This window comes from Lepus europaeus, chromosome 4 (genome assembly GCF_033115175.1).
Source record: "Lepus europaeus isolate LE1 chromosome 4, mLepTim1.pri, whole genome shotgun sequence".
NCBI lineage: Eukaryota > Metazoa > Chordata > Mammalia > Lagomorpha > Leporidae > Lepus > Lepus europaeus.
The window spans coordinates 160,935,295-160,954,024 of record NC_084830.1 but is presented as its reverse complement, the minus strand read 5'-3'; the positions used below and the strand labels follow the sequence as shown (position 1 = coordinate 160,954,024).

At 48.7% G+C, this 18,730-nt stretch overlaps 1 protein-coding gene across 2 annotated transcripts in view; it reads left to right on the top strand.

The window, feature by feature from the left end:
* Positions 1 to 6,404, top strand: part of COMMD10 (COMM domain containing 10) — a 195,147-nt gene extending 188,743 nt beyond the window's left edge. Inside the window, exons 5-6 of one of the 2 annotated variants that reach the window (XM_062189287.1) lie at positions 4,332 to 4,391; positions 5,379 to 6,404. In XM_062189287.1, the coding sequence (XP_062045271.1) occupies positions 4,332 to 4,391; positions 5,379 to 5,417 (99 nt within the window). In that variant the 3' untranslated portion in view covers positions 5,418 to 6,404. The remainder of the gene's footprint in view (positions 1 to 4,331; positions 4,392 to 5,378) is intronic. The other variant, XM_062189285.1, reaches the window with a different exon arrangement.
* The last annotated feature ends 12,326 nt before the right edge of the window (positions 6,405 to 18,730 follow it).

Here is an 18,730-nt window from a genome sequence, read left to right as displayed (position 1 = left end):
TTAGCAGGGAGTTGGATTGGAAGTGGAGCAGCCAGGACTTGAACCAGTGCCTATATGGGATGCCAGGGCTTTAACCCACTGCGCCACAGCACTGGTCCAATTTTTAGTTCTAACAATGTTTCATGAAATCTTTTCTACAAATAAGATCATGTTATCCACAGTTAGAAATAATTTTACTTCCTCCTTTCCAGTTTCAGTGCTTTTTGTTTCTTCTTCTTGTCTGATTGCCCTGGCGAGGATGTTAACGAGAAGTTGTGAGAGCGGGCATCCTTGCCGCAGTCCTCCACGGAGGACTGCAAGGAGACGCTTTCAGCGTGTTGCCGTTTGGCATGGTCTTCATCGTGTTGCCGTTTGGCGTGGTCTTCAGCGTGTTGCCGTTTGGCGTGGTCTTCAGCGTGTTGCCGTTTGGCGTGGTTACCGTTTGGCATGGTCTTCAGCGTGTTACCGTTTGGCGTGGTTACCGTTTGGCATGGTCTTCAGCGTGTTACCGTTTGGCGTGGTTACCGTTTGGCATGGTCTTCAGCGTGTTACCGTTTGGTATGGTTTTGCTGTGGGCTTTTCCTAAATGACCTTTACTGTATTCAAATAGTTTGCTGCTGTTTCTAGTGTGTTAAATGTTTTTAATCCTGAAACTATACTGAATTTTGTCAAAGTTTTTTTCTGCATCAGTTGAGATGATCATATGATTTTTTCTCTTTATTCTGTTCATGTACTGTATTATACTGATCAATTTTTGTATGTTGTACCATTTTATAAACAAAAACATTTAGTTATAGTTATGAGACAGAGAGAGAGAAGAGACAGAAAGAGATACTGCCCATTCACTGAGTCACTCCCCCAAATCCCTCAGTAGCTGGGCTGGGCCAGGGTGAAGCCAGGAACCAGGAACTCAGTCCAAGACCAAACTGCTTGAGCAGTCACCGGCTACAGCCCAGAAGAGCATTAGCAAGAAGCTGGGTTTGAGAGCAGAGCCAGACGGGAACCACCCAGGCACTCCAGGACAGCAGGGTCTTAAGGCCACTCCAGAACCATCTTTGCCTTCCAGAAATAAACATCACTCAGTCATGGTATATGAGATTTCCAAAAATTCATGGAAACCTCTCATCTCTTCGTTCTGTTGAACATTTGAAACTTCCTGAATAATCTTTTTTTTTTTTTTTTTTTTTTGACAGGCAGAGTTAGAGAGAAAGAGAGAAAGGGAGAAAGTCTTCCTTTTTCCATTGGTTCACCCCCCAAGTGGCCACTACGGCTTGCGCATTGTGGCCGTTGCGCTGCTCCAATCCAAAGCCAGGAGCCAGGTGCTTCCTCCTGGTCTCCCATGTGGGTGCAGGGCCCAAGCACTTGGGCCATCCTCCACTGCCCTCCCGGGCCACAGCAGAGAGCCAGACTGGAAGAGGGGCAACCAGGACAGAATCCGGCACCCTGACAGGACTAGAACCCGGTGTGCCAGCACTGCAGGCAGAGGATTAGCCTAGTGAGCCGTGGCGCCAGCCAAATAATCCTTTTAGTGTGCTATTAAGTTTGGCTTCCTAGCATTTTATTGAGGACTTTTGCATCAGTACTTTTCAGGACATCAGTCCGAAGTTCTCTGTCTGGCGTGGGAGCAGAATGCTGGGCTCCTGGACTGATTTGGGAAGTGTTCCCTCTTGAGCTTTTTCAAAGAATCCCGGAGAATTGGTGTGGCTGTTTTCATGTTTTGTAGGATTCTCCAGCGAAGCACCTGGTGCTGAGAGGTTTTCAGGTGCTGACTTAATCTCCCTGCTCATTACTTGTCTTCTCGGATTTTCTATTTCTTCAGGATTTAGTCTTGGTAGTTCATGCATTTCTAGGAACTTGTTGATTCTGGCTTATCCAGTTTGTTGACATAATGATTGTTCATAGTATTTTCTTTTAATGTTTTTCGCCTCTGTGGTATCAGTTCTAATGTTCCTCCTTCGTTTCTGATATTAGGTACCTGAGTTTTCTTTCCTTTTTTCCTAGATAATATAGCTAAGAGCTTGTCAATTTTGTTAATCTTTTCAAAAAACCAATTCTTATAAAAAGGTTTATTTTACTTGAGGCAGAGTTATAGACAGAGAGAGGGAGAAACAGAGAGAAAGGTCTTCCATCCTCCCCAAACAGCTGCAACAGCTGGAGCTGGGCCGATCCAAAGCCAGGAGTCGGGAGCTTCTTCCCATTTCCCGGCATGGTACAGAGGCCCCAAGTGCTTGGGGCCCAAGTGCCATCTTTCACTGCTTTCCCAGGCCATCTGCAGGGGCCAGATTGGAAGTGGAGCAGCCGGGGCTCAAACTGGCGCACATATGGGATGCCAGTGCTGCAGATAGAAGCTTAACCTACTCCACCACAGTGCCAGCCCCAAAAAACCGGTTCTTAAGTTCTTTGATTTTTCTTCTATTGTTTCTCTATTCTCTGCTTCAGTTATCTTTGTTCTGATAATTACTGGTCACCTGCTCTCCTCATTTTGGACTTTGTGAGGGAAGGAGGAGCTGTGGTTTCCTACTCTATCAACCGGCTAATGTCACCTTAGCTGTTAATATTGGGAGAATCAGGCCATCAGAGTTGTATTCCTTCTCTTCTGAGAGATAACAAAGCAAAGTGGAGGAACAGAAACCTGTGTTGACTGCTACATGTAGGCATGTGCAGCACGTGAACCACTTTTATACTGATGGGCGCTTCGTTTCTTACCAGCGTTTCATTGTGTGGATCAGAGTAATGAGCCTGTCTCGACCTTCTCAGAGCTTCTGGGTGAACTTGGGCCTCGATCCCTTGGGACTGCTGGCAGGACAGCACTGCTAGCTGACCCTGATTGCACCACAGGGCAACTGGCCGGTGCTGGTTAGCCAGCTCACCTTTCTAATTCAGTTTTAAAATTGCATAATTTTGTAGCATGCCCAAAGGATGAGGTGCTAAATCAGATCACTTAGATGAGTATGTGGGAGAGAACAAGGAAGTGCAATATTGTCTTGCCTGCCTGTCTGGGCTTAGCGAAGAGGGGCATGGTTAGAGATGTTGGCTTTGGGCCGGCGCCGTGGCTTACTAGGCTAATCCTCCACCTGCGGCGCCGGCACCCCAGGTTCTAGTCCCAGTCTGGGCACCGGATTCTGTCCTGGTTGCTCCTCTTCCAGTCCAGCTCTCTGCTGTGGCCCGGGAAGGCAGTGGAGGATGGTCCAAGTGCTTGGGCCCTGCACCCGCATGGGAGACCAGGAGGAAGCACCTGGCTTCTGGCTTCATCAGCGCAGTGCGCCAGCCATGAAGGCCATTTGGGGGATGAACTAACAGAAAGAAAACCTTTCTCTCTGTCTCTTTCTCACTATCTAACTCTGCCTGTCAAAAATTAAAAACAAAAAAAAAAGAAGAAGAAATGTTGGCTTTGTCCATGGACATGGACATTATTGAAACAAATAAAACCAGAAGTGAACATAGAAACTGAGAGCTAGAGCTGATCGTGTGCTGGAAATGACCACGACAAGGAAGTACCCGGATCAGTGCCGTTCACAGCCATTTTCTGCTTCTCTCCATGGTGTCCACTTTGGGTCGTGTGAGCACAGCTGTGGGACAGAGCAGGTAGCACATTCGTGGCATCCTCTCCTCATTAACGTTTACTTCTCCGGAGAGACCTGGGACAAAATGGACACTGTTGGTAATCTTTGGCAAAGAGTTTAGATTGTTCATCAGTTTATAGCGCCAACTGCAGGCACGAGGAGCTGAGTTCAGCCTGCTCTGGCTCGCTGTCACTGCCCCGTGTACACAAGCATATGCTGCGTAGCACCCACAGCCCCCGTCACCGTGTCCCAAACACCTGTGAGCCGGGAGGGCACAGTGTTCTTGGCTTTGAGCTGTTGTTGCCAAGCCCATTGTGAACTTTTGCTGAGTCTGAGCACTGAAGGTGGTGACAGTGTCTGTGAGAGGAGTGCTCGGGGGCAGGAGCGGGCCGGTGGGGGCACTGAGTCAGGCGTGCCGCCTTCGGGTCTGTGTAGTGGTGTGTACTGCACGTCAGGTGACGGCTGAGCGAGAGGAAACAGGGCCTCGTGCTTTACCTCGGCCTTGACAAGGCAGACAATGAAATGGTTAGCTTGCTGGCGTGTTTTAGGAGTCTGTGGAGTCAGCCTGGGGAGCAGAGGTCCCCGTAGGGCTGCAGCTTCGCTGAAGTGGAGCGTGAGGGAGTGCGTTTGTGACTTCAGGAGCTGGGAGGTGGAGCAGGGCAGGTGAGTGTTTTTTAAAACCTCTCTGGGAATAATATTGTGACACATTCTGAGCCTCGCTGAAGACAGCAAGTGTGGTGAAATTTATGTACAGCTGAATTCTTCTTTCTTCGTTGTTTTCCATTACAGAGCCTAGAGAAAGTGCTTGTGGAGTTCAGTCACGAAGAGCTGTTTGATTTCTACAACAAGGTAGAGGCTTTTAAAATAATTGTCTGATGTGTGGAGGTTTTGTAATGCTTCCTTCTTCCTGGAGCTCTTACTGGTAAATGCCCCGCGTAGCCCACAGGAAGAGAACCTGAAAAACTAAATGAGGAAGAAGATGGGAACGGCTTTAATGAAGGCAGCAGGGCTGCTGACTGGATGCGAAGCGCTGAGCCTTTCACTGGGTGACCCAGCCGCAGGGACGGTTAGGATACACGTCAGCGGGAGCACCGAGCTTCTGGGTCCGGGCGAAAGGGATGGGGAGAGGAGGACGCCAGGCTTTGAGAGAGAGAGAGATAGAGAGAGAGAGAGAGACAGAGACAGAGACAGAGAGAGATATAGACAGAGAGAGAAAGACAGAGAGAGAGACAGAGACAGAGAGAGACAGAGAGAGATAGAGACAGAGAGAGAGAGACAGAGACAGAGAGAGACAGAGAGAGATAGAGACAGAGAGACAGAGAGAGATAGAGACAGACAGAGAGAGATAGAGACAGAGAGAGAGAGAGACAGCGACAGAGAGAGAGAGAGAGATGATATGGATATAGATATAGGTATAGGTATAGATATAGATGATATGGCTATGGCTTTAGATATATAGATAGAGTTGATTTGGATATGGATATAGATATATACACACATACATATAACTCAAAAATAGGTATTCGAACATGTATTTATCTTTGACTATATATATATTTTTAAATAGTGATTCCATAATCCCTCCACAATCTTAGCAGGTCGTGATAATTGTGAATGAGGCCTCCTTTACAAATGTGAAACCTTCCATTGGAAGCTAAGCGTGAGTTCCGGTATCACATGAAAGGCAGACATCTTCTGCCTCTGTGAGTGAGCTGGATGTGCATTGTTACCAGCGCCACTCTTTCCCGTTTATCGGTGTGTTTCTAAACAGTACTTACGGAGTTTTCTGCTCCCACCAACTTGCTTTTTTACTTTTATTTTTGTCTTTGTAAACAGCTGGAGACCATACAAGCACAGCTGGATTCCCTCATGTGAAGTTTCTGAAGCCTGCTTTCTCCACCACATGTCTGCCCCTCGTTGTTTTGCACTGAAACTGGATTGCCGGGTTCTGTTTTCTGCAGGATCCAGCCGCCGGCCTTTTGCACGTTTTATAGCTTATCGCCGCTGAGACAGACAACCGTCCAGGGAGCACGTGGTGAAGAACACTGGGGCTCTCACATGTGTTCGGAGCCAGCGACCGTGTTAAGAACACCTTGGCTTTAAAGGAGGCAAACGTGCATATCATGTTGTTTTTTGCTTTGCTCTTGTTGCTTTATTGCTGGCCTGTTTATTTTTTACGAACTTGATGACACCTTGATGTGTCATGGAGATCGGGGATACAGCGCGCACCCCAGCAGACAGAGCTGCAGTGTCATGTTAATGTGGTTCAGAAAACAGACGCCCGAGTCAGTATAGCACGCCGTCTTCCCTTGCCTATGATGAGTGTATTCTGCTTGAGAAATGACAAAGGAAGAAATTTACAATAGAACTGCTGGTATTGCATCAGTCATTTCCAGTGTGACTGTCTCCATTGTTTTAATTTTTTCCCTGAGTTTAATGATTTAATTGTAGCTCCGGTTTTGTGTGCTTTTCTCTGTGTTGCAAATTTGTAATGATTCACTTCTTACTGTAGGAAACAAGACTCAGATCCTGAATAAAAATAATTGTAATGGATGCTAAATGGACATCAGCTTGGTTTCCTTTTATATTCTTTTTCTAGAAATATGCTAAATGATTTCAGTAAATAAAATTTTTATGTCATAGAATTAGTTGGACTGAAGCCTACAATATTTTTATTTTATGTGTTTTATAGCATGTGTTATACTCTGCATGTGTGAATGTGTGAGGATATTTTGAACAATTTGTGGGAAGTGGAATTAAAAGATGCTGCATATCTTCCATTAACATTTTGAGATACTTTCATATGTAAATATGAGCGTGATTACAGAAAAAAAAAACAGCTGAACTTTTTATGAGTGAGATACTTATTTTATAACCTTTGTAGAACAAGAGGATTCCAACATGATTTTCTTCACAGGAATAAAATTGGTTTTAATTTCTGAAATGTCCTGTTCTGAACAAACAAAGCCATTGAAATTGAAGCACATTTCTCCTATAACATTTCTGGGTAATGTAATTTTAAATGGCTAAATGTTCAGTATATGGAACCTAAACTTGTTTGTATGTGGTTTTGAATGTTGTTGCTTGGAAGGATTGAGGGCTTAGAGTATTTCAGAAAACAAATGCTGAAGTTGCTCATAATTGATGGACCCAGATTATTTATTTATTTTATTTGAGGAGCAGAGAGCAAGGCAGAGAGTGTCCCACCTGCTAGCTTTTCCCCCAAATGTCCCCAAGGTCAAAGGTGGGCCAGGAAGAAGCTGGGGGCTGGGAACTCAATCTGAGTCGCCCGTGGACCGCAGGAACCTCGTTGTTTGAGCCACCGCTTCTGCCTGTGAGAATGTACGTTAGCAGGAAGTGGATTCAGGAGCCGGTAGGAGAGGCCAGCATCCCCAGTAGCATCTCGGCCCCTAGGCCAAGTGCCCACCCTGCCTGGCAGTTCTGGAAGTTTCTGAGTTCACATTCCCCTTGGTAGGGTAGCTGTGAGGTGTGCTTGCAGTGTGCGGAAATTTGTGTCTTCGTGTAGCGTGTGGGATCCCTCTTACTCTTTGTGGTGTTTGCCAGTTCCCAGAGGTAACGACCTAAGATCCCAGAGGCACTGGAGACGTCTTGGCAAGCCTTTCAGATTCCCCCTCCTGCGTGTGTAGATACACCTCACACCAGTGCTGATTTTGTTGTGTCTTCCTGACGGTAGCCATGTAGATAATCTGTTTTCATTGGTGTAATGGCCAAGTGAATTCCCATCTTAACTATCTGGGTTAAACGTGATGGTAGAAATGAAATTTTCTCAAAATACATTTATATTTGGATCTGTACAAAAACTTCATAAGTAGTATTCTGTTAGCCTGGCTCAGCAAAGATTGACTCATAGGGCATGTAAAAGGTCTCATAACTCCTAAAATATATTTCGTTGGAGATAATTTTATTCCTTAAGCATTAACATACCAGTCAAAGAAAATGTGACATCTCCCTGGAAATAAGATGATTGGGGAGGTTAGAACTGGAGCTGGCTGTCCCCCGAGCAGGTGAACGCCACGCATTGTGTGATGGTGTCTTGGTCAGCGTCAGACCCAGGCCTCACACTGTACCCCAGAGGCTCTGTACTCATGGAGGAGGTATGTAATGAAAAACTGCAGATCGCAAAACTTTCTCGAGCCAAAATTAACTTACCTTTTAATTCTATATTCCACTGACTTCAAAATCCCTGCGTGTCTTCTGTGAGTGCTTGACCTGAGGTTTGAACAGAAATGGAGTTGCTGACTAGAAAGAGGGTCCAGTTTATTATTTTCATACATACTACAAAAATTTGTAATTCCTCTCCCATTACAAACATTGTGGTTACTTTTGAGTAGGAAATACAAAAAATCATAAAGAGCGAACCTGAAATTACAGAGTCCAATTATCCAGGAGTGGCTATCAGTGACATTTTGGTAGGGTGTAGTGTAGTTTTCTTTATTTGACAGGTAGAGTTATAGACAGTGAGAGAGAGATAGAGAGAAAGGTCTTCCTTCTGTTGGTTCACTCCCCAAATGGCCGCTACAGCTGGCGCTGTGCCGATCTGAAGCCAGGAGTCAGGTACTTCTTCCTGGTCTCCCATGCAGGTGCAGGTGCCCAAGCACTTAGGCCGTCCTCCACTGCCTTCCCGGGCCACAGCAGAGAGCTGGACTGGAAGAGGAGCAACCGGGACTAGAACCCAGTGCCCACAGGGTATGCTGGCACCTCAGGCAGAGGATTAACCAAGTAAGCCATGGCACCGGCCCCTATTGTAGTTTTCTTTCTACCCGTGTATTATTCTCATTCATTTTTCTTTTCTAACAAATTGAGGGAGTGCTGTAAAAAGTTCATCTTTTGCTTTGTCTGTATTATATTATAACATAAGTATTTTTCATATCCTTAAATATTTCACAAAACATTGTATATTAAGTAATTCATCGTTGAATAAGCTATATTTAGCTATCCATCTGTTGCTGGACATTTAAATTATTCCCAATTTTTAAATATAATGTGAAACTCACTGATTAATATTATGCATAGAGGATCATTATTTTATTAGTATAGATTTCAGGAAATGGGATTACTGTAGCAAAGCTGAAGGTTATTTATTTTTATCTTTAATAAAATTTTCATTATGAAAATCCTTGTTGCCCAATGTAAAATAATAAAAATAGAGTTAACTGTAGCGCTCGCTTGAGCAACACATGTACTAAACTGGAGTGGCCCAGAAACCACTAGCATGGCCTGGGCAGGGAGCACGCTCAGATTCTGTCTTTTAAGATAGATGGACGGTGCTCATTCAGAGTGAGATGACAGTAGGGAGTGCTCATGTTCTGTGGCACAGCAGAGTGACCACAGATACTGGTAAGGTGCTGTACGTTTCTCCAGAGACAGAGCTAGAAAGGACTTCAAATGTTTGTGCTGTAAGAGAACTGTTAGGTTTTGAGGACGTAGATGTTCCTCCAGGCGTTACACACAGTATACATGTATCAAAACGTCACAGGGTACCCGTAAGTATGTGCAGTGTTTATGTGTCAGTTAACAATCTTCAGAGTTTTTCTTAAAATTAAAAAAAAATGCTCCATTTTGTCACATCACTCCCTGGAAGTACCTACCTAATCAATGCACGCATTTTGATTTATATCTTTTTAGACATCTTAGTACAAACGCACACAGCTTTGAGTACTTGATTATTTACATGTATTTCAAGACCTCCAGTAGGTATTGCTGAATGGTTCCCCAGAGGATTGTACCACGCTGTGTGCCCGCCCACGATGAGCGTTCGCCTTCCTGGGCCCCTCCTGCGGTGAGTTCACCCCCCGCACACCTTTTCACCGTCGTAAGAGCCAGGAGGGGAGTGGGTTGGAGATGGGAGCATCAGTTATTAATGGAGACATAGCGTGTTGATATTCCAGAAGGGTTGAAGAGGAGATCTCTTTATATCAGCAGTGAGAGAAGCCGGGACATGTTGTTTAGATGGAGGGTGTGTTTCCTCACAGGTACTGGCTGCATGCCTGGGACCAGGAACTCTGTGTGGCTGGCATCTTGTTAACAGCAGGGGGCAAAGTAAACACAGCTCCAGCCTGGCCTCTTGGGTCGGTCAGTAAAAATAAGTATGTAAGGGGGGGACAAAGTGCAATTGGAATCCATTAAGAAAAGATTAAAGGTGGGACCGAACTTCGACTGGAGAGTAGAAGGCGGCTTGTCTGTGGGTGAGATGTGAGCGGGGCCTTCTAGCACTGCTTGGAATGGCGCTGCGTCAGACCAGACAGAAGCACTGCAGAGAGCGACCAGCCCAGGCAGCACCCCGGAGGCTGGGAGAGGTGAGAGCCGCGCGGCCGCAGTGTGGCGACCCAGTGTGCTGACCCCGTCTCATCATTTCGGCCGCCAGGGCACCCCGCTCTCCAGGCTCCACCAGCCTCCTCCCAGTGCAGTCTTCATACAGAACTACAGCAGCTCCTGTTGAAAGCCCTTCGAAGGATCCCAGCACCCATCAGATAAAATGTTACGTGCTGGCTCCCGGACACTGTGAGAGCCGTGTGCTCCTTCTGCCGCTTTGCCTGTATGTGGTGAGCAAGTTACTTAAATTGCTAAAGCTTGTTCTCCTTGTCCTTGAAAGGAGAATAATAATGTAGTGAGCAAAGGAGGGTCCTAAAGATAATTCATGTTAAACATGAGCGTAATCCCTGACTCCAGGAATCAAATAGCAAGTGTTAGCTGTCATCTTCATAATTGCTAAGAAAATAGCAAGGCTTTCTGTTGAAATTACTCCAGGTGAGGTTGGAATTAAAGCAAAACTCGCAGAAAGCTTGGTATGAACTTTTCACTTTGAATTTATGTGCGTTTTAATAACAACTTCATCTGTAACCACTGGGTTCTAACACAATGCCAATCTAAATGTTTTTTATTAACAAGTTTGTTTTAATAATTTTTTTTATTAACAAAATTAAGAAATAGATATAGTACTAGAATCAAAAAATACTTTTTTTTTAAACATTTTATTTATTTATTTGAAAGGCAGAGTTACACAGAGGCAGAGGCAGAGAGAGAGCTTCCATCTGCTGGTTCACTCCCCACATGGCTGCAGTGACCAGAGCTGGCCCGATCCAAAGCCAGAACTCAGAAGCTTCTTCTGGTTCTCCCACATGGGTGCAGGGCCCCAAGCACCTGGGCCATCCTCTTCTACCTTCCCAGGCCATAGCAGAGAGCTGGATTGTAGATGGAGCAGCTAAGTCTTGAACCAGCACCCACATGGGATGTCAGCACTGTGGGCAGTGACTTTACCTGCTACCCCACAGTGCTGGCCCCAAAACACTTTTTTTCACATGAGTCTCTTTACACAGGGTCCTTCTTGCTCTGAGGAATCTTTTTCTCCAGGCAGTTTTGACTTCCTCTTGCTGTAATTGATGTATTCTGCACTTTGCTCATTAAACCAGGGGTCAGCAGAGACCGCAGAAGCCCACTACTCCTCTTCGCGGGCGAAGCTTTATTAGAACACAGCTGCTTTGCTAGCAAACCCTTAAAGCAACAAAGGACTTTCTCCCTGCTTGGTTTTGAAGAAGCAAGCTCCAGAAACACGAGCCCTGTTGTGCAAGGCCAGTGATGGGACCCGATGGTGAGAAACTGCAGATTCCTCCAGGAGCTGAGGCCGGGAGCCCTGCAGCCACAGGGAAGACTTCTGCTGATCACCTGGGCGAGCCCAGAAGTGGATTCCTACCCACCCAAGCTTCCAGACGAGAACAGGATTGTGGCCTCATGAGATCCTAGGTGAGCTACCCAACCAAGCCGTGTTAGACCCGTGACCCACAGTAATGGTGCTGTCCTAAGTGTGTGTTGTTTTCAACCACTAGATTCGTAGTCATTTGTTCAGTTGCGATTGGAAACAAGCACGGCCATGCTTGTCCATGTGTGTAGTCCGTGGCTGCTTTTGCAGCACAGCGATAGGGGTGAGTGGTTACAACGCACACCTGACTTGCAAAGCCTGGCGTAGGTACCACCTGGCTCTGGACGGAAGAGGTGTGCGGAGCCCTGCTTTATGGAGCGCTTCCTAAACTGGGGCCTTCCTCGAGGGATACAGCAGTTGGTAGGGAATACAGAGTGGTGAGACGGCATGGAACGCGTCCCTGCAGCATCTCCTTTATTTTTGTCAGGCCCCATCCACTTAGAAGCCATCGTCCATCCCCCTTGGTAGCTGCCGCACTCAGGAGTTAGCCATGTCATCTCTGTGTCCCTTTGCCCTTCCTGGGACGGGAACATAGCTTTGGAGCTGAGTCCTGGTGAAACAGAGACGATGACGCTTTGCTGGAGAGGGTCAGTGACTGGAGGGAACCTGGGTCCCTGAGGTCCTGATGCAGCGCCTGACGCCGCCCCCACGCCCCTGTCCTCCAGAGGTCACATGGGAAGTAAAACGTGCTGCTTGAGCCATTGAATCTGGGGCAGTGTAGGCCATAAACAGGTTAGCCTATAACCCAGCTAACTTGGTAGTAACAACTTTAACTGGTCAGTAAATTAAGACATTTGTGTTTTTAAAGAGAGATGACCATTGTACAGCATATATATGTATATGTGTGTATATATATATATATATTATATATATATAAACACAGAAACGCTGGCAGCCTGTAACTTCAGGCTAAACTCTCAGCTACTGGGAGCAGGTACGCTCCTCTCCCCCAGTGTGAGTCCTTTGAAAGGGAAGTTTGAGAAACCATGGCGTGTGTTGTACACCCCTGCCCCCGACTCCACGCCACTTCTCTTCTGTTGTAGAGTAGGCCTGGGACAGGTCTGGCTTCTTCGGGCTCATTAGAAGCTGCTCAGGAATTAGAAGTTAAGTTTCAGATCAGCCAATTTTGCCTTCCTAAAACTTTGGTTTTTGCCATCATTATGCAGCTAGTTCTGCTCATTTAATGCTAAAATTAGAAACACATTAATTTGAGGGATTTTGTAGTAGAGCCTAGTGGCGTTTATAATTTTGTAGAATGTGAAGGGCTCTATCCCTGCTCTCCCTCCCCCGGTCCGTGCACTTCCTGGAGTCCTTGTGGAGCTCATTTGCTTCTCCCTGAATCCGGGACTGGCAACCGGATCCAAGTGGTGGCAGTGTTTGTAGCCGTGTTGTCTTCCTCGAAATGGAAAGTTACTAGTTTTATCTCAGAAGAGATAGTCTGCAAAGGCCAGAGAGACCAAGCAGACCCCGCCTGTCGGTCTGTCAGGAAGGAGTGCCCGGGATTAGAAAGCCTGTTTAATCTCCAAGGCAGGAAAATGACGGATTCAGAGTGATGTTCCAGCAGTGACACCAGAGTTCCGTCATTTTTAGCTTTTTTTTTTTTTTTTTTTTTTTTTGCTTTTCTGTATCTGTCGCAGATTTTGTTGAAGGTCTTTACAAAGCAACATCTAGACTGCAAATGTAGCTGACGAGGAGACCCTGTGATGCTGTGGAGACTGGCTGGGGCGTGGCTGGCAGCCCGGGCTACCCACCCTTGGGTTCTGAGATGAAGGTGGTGGACAGCCTCTCCCGGGGTCCCGCGATGCTCACGTGGTCAGGCTGGGGCTTCTTAGGGTCAGTGTCACCACCTGGGTCTCAGGGCAGCGCAGCTGGTGGACACCATGGTTAAGGCCGAGGGTTCCTGAGTCCCCACCGCACAACAGGACAGAGGGCAGCAGGGTTTACTCAGGCGCCTCTGATCTGCTCCCTTCCCGGACAGACACCTCCAGATCCATCAGTGGGAGTCTGAGAATCTCGTTCTTAAATGATTTTACAAATTGTTTTTCTTTCAAAGACGTCTAGGTAAAGGAGCAATTGGCAGTAAATTTGGCAGCTGCATTTAATTTATTGATGTGTTATTTTTAATTGACCATTACTGTGTAAAGAATGTAGTACATCCGGCCGGCGCCGCGGCTCACTAGGCTAATCCTCCGCCTTGCGGCGCTGGCACACCAGGTTCTAGTCCCGGTCGGGGCACCGATCCTGTCCCAGTTGCCCCTCTTCCAGGCCAGCTCTCTGCTGTGGCCAGGAAATGCAGTGGAGGATGGCCCAAGTGCTTGGGCCCTGCACCCCATGGGAGACCAGGAGAAGCACCTGGCTCCTGCCTTCGGATCAGAGCGGTGTACCAGCCGCAGCGCGCTACCGCAGCGGCTGTTGGAGGGTGAACCAACGGCAAAAGGAAGACCTTTCTCTCTGTCTCTCTCACTCACTGTCCACTCTGCCTGTCAAAAAAAAAAAAAAAAAAAAAAAAAAAAAAGAATGTAGTACATCCTTCCTGAACTGTTTAAGGACAAGGCAACAGCAAAGTCTTTCTCGACTATCATAGATGTAGATTTGCTGGGAGCCATGGAACTCAGTGGTGTCTCCAGATCTTCCCTCGTGACCGCTGGCTCCTCAGATTCCCAGGCCTCCTGTGTGCTCTGCTTCTGGTCCACATTCCAGATTCTTCCTGCAAGCTCAACCGGGCTACCTGTGACAAAGTGAAAAGCCGTGGCCCGGCAAGCGTGTGCTGCAGCACTTCCGTGTGGAGGCGCCAGCATCCCTGCCCACCCAGGAGTGTGGCTGAGCCGAGGCTGAGCAGCACAGTCAGTCTCCTAAAGGGCAGAGACAACGCGAGTCGTGCAGCCAGGCCGCGTGCTCTCCTGGGCAGGGCAGCCTGTCTTCCGTGCTGATGGAAGCAGCTCGTGAACGCTGGGGAACTGAAGAAACGGTAGCTGTGTGAATTAACGGAGTATGTCAGTAGTTCTTCCCCTCTGCCTCTCTTCCGTTATTTGCACAGTACCATCTGAGTTCATAAAACAAACAAAAACATTGTAAACCTCAGGTTGTGCACCAGTAGTTTTCCAAGTGCAACAGCCAAATGCATTGGCAATTGCAGCAGGGAGTAGCCACGTGTCTTCGGGGGCGGGGCCTCCTGACGGCCCTGATGCTTTATTTGCCCACCAGGAGATGCACATGAGGAGCAGGCAAGTCTGCTGACGAGCTAGAGACGCAGACTCTGCCAGCCAGGGCAAGTTCTCCCATTGCTGTGAAGACATCTGTGAGTCGTTAGGTCAGCCTGCACGTGCTCCTGGGACTGATGCTGCAAAGGCTGACGGCCAGTGACATTGCTGCCAGGTCCCCCGTGGACTGCGGGACAGGCCGGAAGAAGTGCTTCAGCGAGGTGTCGTCAGCGTCCTTACACGGGGGCACGTGTGCAATGTGCATGGGTTGTGGGAGCTCGTGACCTGGAAGATTTTCATTTCCTACTAGAGAGAGCGTGTCCTGATCAGAGGCACACATCCGTAGACACCCCCCACACACACACACTGCCTGCAGAGCCCTCACTTGTGCGGGACAGCTCAGTGACGGAGTTCTAAAGAAAACTTCCCTGTGTCTGTGTCGGGGAGCAGACCTTTGCTGGTTAGCACACAGGTGCTGGCGGGACGGAATTCGGGAGAGTTGCTGACAGTCACGCTGTGTGCAGGCAAGATGTGGAACCGTGAGAAAGCTGTCCGGTGACGTTTCGGCTAAAAACGTCCCTTTTCCACGTCCCTTTTCCGCCGAGACTGTGCCCTCAGATGTGGAGTGCAAGGTGAGGGGTCAGTTTCTTGATGGAACCGTGGTTCGGGACACCTAACTGCAGTAACCGGGGGACCCTTCAGCCCCAGGGCTGTCTGCAGAGTCCTGTGCTTCCCACAGCAGAGTGTGCTCTGTGCTCTGCTTGTGTGCCCTGAAGTGACCGGAGTAGTGGAAGGAAGATGAGCAAGTCGGGATGCACTGGCTCTCTGGACTTGTGTGTTACCGGCTGCGGGCAGTCCTCACACAACAGGCAGGTGGGAGGACTCTGGGAGCGGCCACCTTTGCTAGAGTCACTGTTAACCTCCCTCACGTGTTTGGGTCAGCGCTCTTGTAAGGTTCTGCTTGGCGGGCTCAGACGTGTGGTAGATGCCCCGAGCTGATGGACACGTTGAGTGAGACATCTGTGAGGTTATCCCTTTAGGCACTCAGTGAGAATTTGTCCAGGTGTCCGTACCTCCCAGGGCTCTGCTTGCCCCGCCCTGACTCCCAGGAACGCCTCCTCCTATCTCTGGGTTGGGTTAATGCCATTCCCATAAATGCATTTCTGCTTTTGGATCCCTTTTCTTTAGTTTCCACTTTCAGTTAGATTTGCAAAAGAGATCATCTTAACATTTTAGTTCTTGCGTTTAGCTTCCTAGTCCATGCAGGAATAGCCCAGGGTATAAACTAGGACCTGAGATGGTGAACCTCAACAAATCAAAGTGGTTCTTTAGAATCATGAGATAGGAACATTTCTGTAATTAATTAATTATTCCTTATTTTATATGCTTTCTAAAACTAAACGTGTACTTGAAGTTCTACTGGAAGCCACTTGTGTTTCATAAGGTTCTCTGTACAGTTTCAAACCAAGCACCCTGGCCGGTGCCCGCGGCTCAGGCTAATCCTCTGCCTTGCGGCGCCAGCACCACAGGTTCTAGTCCCGGTTGGGGTGCCGGATTCTGTCCTGGTTGCTCCTCTTCCAGTCCAGTTCTCTGCTGTGGTCAGGGAAGGCAGTGGAGGATGGCCCAACTGCACCCACATGGGAGACCAGGAAGAAGCACCTGGCTCCTGGCTTCGGATCGGCGCTGTGCGCCGGCCGTAACAACCATTTGGGGAGTGAACCATCGGAAGGAAGACCTTTCTCTCTGTCTCTCTCTCTCACTGCACCCTTACAGGGAGAGGAGGAGCACTGGACAGGGAAGAAATGCTGCAGCCTCCCCACCACCTCCGTTACCCCTCTTCCTTGCTCCCCCCACACCCTCAAAGGGAGAGCCGTTTGCCTTTCTGTCGGGCTGGGTATAAAATACTGGAATACTGGGTGACGATGTTGACACATAGGGCGCAACCTGAAAGCCCGAGTCCGTGCCTTTGGCTTCTCTCCTGAGCCTCTCGCTTCTGCTCTGTTGGAACTGCCAATGAGCCAGGCATCCCTCGGAGCCTGGCCGTCTGTCTGCCTCAGAAAAGCATCTTCGCGTTGGTTTCACGCTGTGTAGCTGGCAATGACTGGAGGTGAGACAGGCGACGTGGAGAGGGGGCAGGAGATGGTGTATCTTTGTTAGGCTTTGCGAGTGAACTGTGCGCTGGAACCCAGCCTGACCAAGTGCTGAAAGATAACAAAGTGATCCTTTGTTTCCCCTGGGTTGGGGATCGGGATCAGGGGCTGAAGGGTGATTGGCATGGCAAGGTTTGGGCATTTGGAAGTTCTCTCATCAAGTGCTTTTAGCACAGTCCCGATTTCACCTCTGTCCCCCATAGCTCCTGTCTTGGTGTTTGGTTGTGAACATTTATAGTGAGCTATGGGGGGAAATAGCAAAGGCATCTTTCATACCTTCCAGCTCCCAAGTGGGCACTGAGGAAGAGAGGAAGGGATTGGGACCAGTGCTTCTGACTCCTTCCAAGTGAAGGACCCTTATGAGGGAGAGGGACAAGAAATTAGGCCTGGGCAAATATCAGGGGCTTCTTAAGAGGTTGGATGTTCCCCAGAGTCTAGCGGGCAGGATGTTCTCTGGGAAGGAAAAGTCAATCCCCTTCAGAGAATCTCTAGGCGCCCAGAGCAGAACTGCCCCTCCCCTCCGGGAAACCTCTGGGCGCGCCCAGAGCAGAGCTGCCCCTCCCTTCGGAGGGTCTCTAGGCGCACACTTATGATGTCACTGCGACCGGCCAATCCTGTAACACCTCAGCACTCTCCCTCAGCACTCTCCCTCAGCATTCTCCGGTATGCTAATTGTCCCTCTGAACCAGCCAATCCCGTGCCACCTCTGCATTTTATACCAGCACTCTCCACCAGCATTCTCCCATATGCTAATTCGTTGCCTATATAACCTGTGTAAAACTGCCACTCAAGGCTCCTCCTCACTGCCTGAGGTGGGGGCCCGTTTGCGCAAACGTACAATAAATACCTCATGCTTTTGCATCAACTGGTTTGGAGTCTGGATTTTTGGGCGTCCTCTCGAGCAAGTGGGCATCTCTACTACTGAGAGGTCCTACACAAGGAAGACCCCTGGGCCCTTCTGAGCCCCCTCTAAATGAGCAAAGCCTCTTCTTCCTCTGCAGGCAGAGCAGGTGCTGCAGGGCCCACCCCAAAGGCTTGCTGGTTCCCCACCTGCCACAGTGGACCTGGCAGAGGCCTGGCTCCCACTTCCTGACATGATGGAGATGGACCTTCCACTCACCTTCTCTGCGCTTCCGGGTGAACACTGAGCGTCTGCCTCTGGCTCGCTGGGAAACTAAGGAAGTGTGGAGTGAGCCCTTGGTAGCTTGACTTGCTTCCGTGCCCTGCTGCATCTGTGGGAAGAAGCGGACGATAGAAAACCTGGCTCCTCTCTTTGCAGACTGAGCGTGAACAGACAGCACAGCCAAGTCGGAAGCCAGGAGGCAGAGATGTTGACTGTCAGGGCAAGCCACCCTCGTGTGCTCCAGCAACGGCCGTGGGAGCCACTCCCTGTGCCTTTGTGCCTGTTTCTAAGTACGTCGCATCATCTGCAAATAGGGCTGACTCATAGCTTGTAAGCCCGGGGGATTTGCTTCGGGCAGGGCATGAATGAATTGAAGGCTTCTTCCATATGTTATTTTCACCCTGAAGTCTTTAACTCATCCCGATGAGTATCAAAAGCAGAAGCCACAGATTCTGCAGAGCCAAGTTGTTTGTGCTTCAAACAATGCACTCCCACCATGTCTGGATCTACAAGTGCTTGTTGGCTGAACTTCATCCACACGATGTGTTACAGGCAGGGCAAAAGAATTCTAATCATGTTAGTGACGTTTCGCATCTCAGTTCCCTGCAGTGAGCTCTAAAACGTCTCAGGATATGTTTTGGAGTAATTAACGGTGTTTGCCTCTTGCTGCTTCTCCTTCAGGACTGTCATTGCGGGGGAGGAGAGCCAGATGGTGGCGGTCCCTCTCCCAGCCAATCAGCACACCCCAGTTTGCCGCCCCCTCCAGCTGTAGCTTGTTCCCAGCTTCCTCCCCACATGAATCGTGGCAGCCCCAGGACAGGCTGAGGGGGAGCCACGGACCACCAGGAACTCACCCTTCGCTTCACGCTGAGAGCCTTTTCAGATCCCAGATGGCGGGGCCCAAATGCCCGGGGAAGAACGCTGGTCAGTTCCACCGTGGGGCTTCGCTGCAGAACCGCCCTGAGTGGATGATCCATCCGTGGTCGCATGGCAGGGAT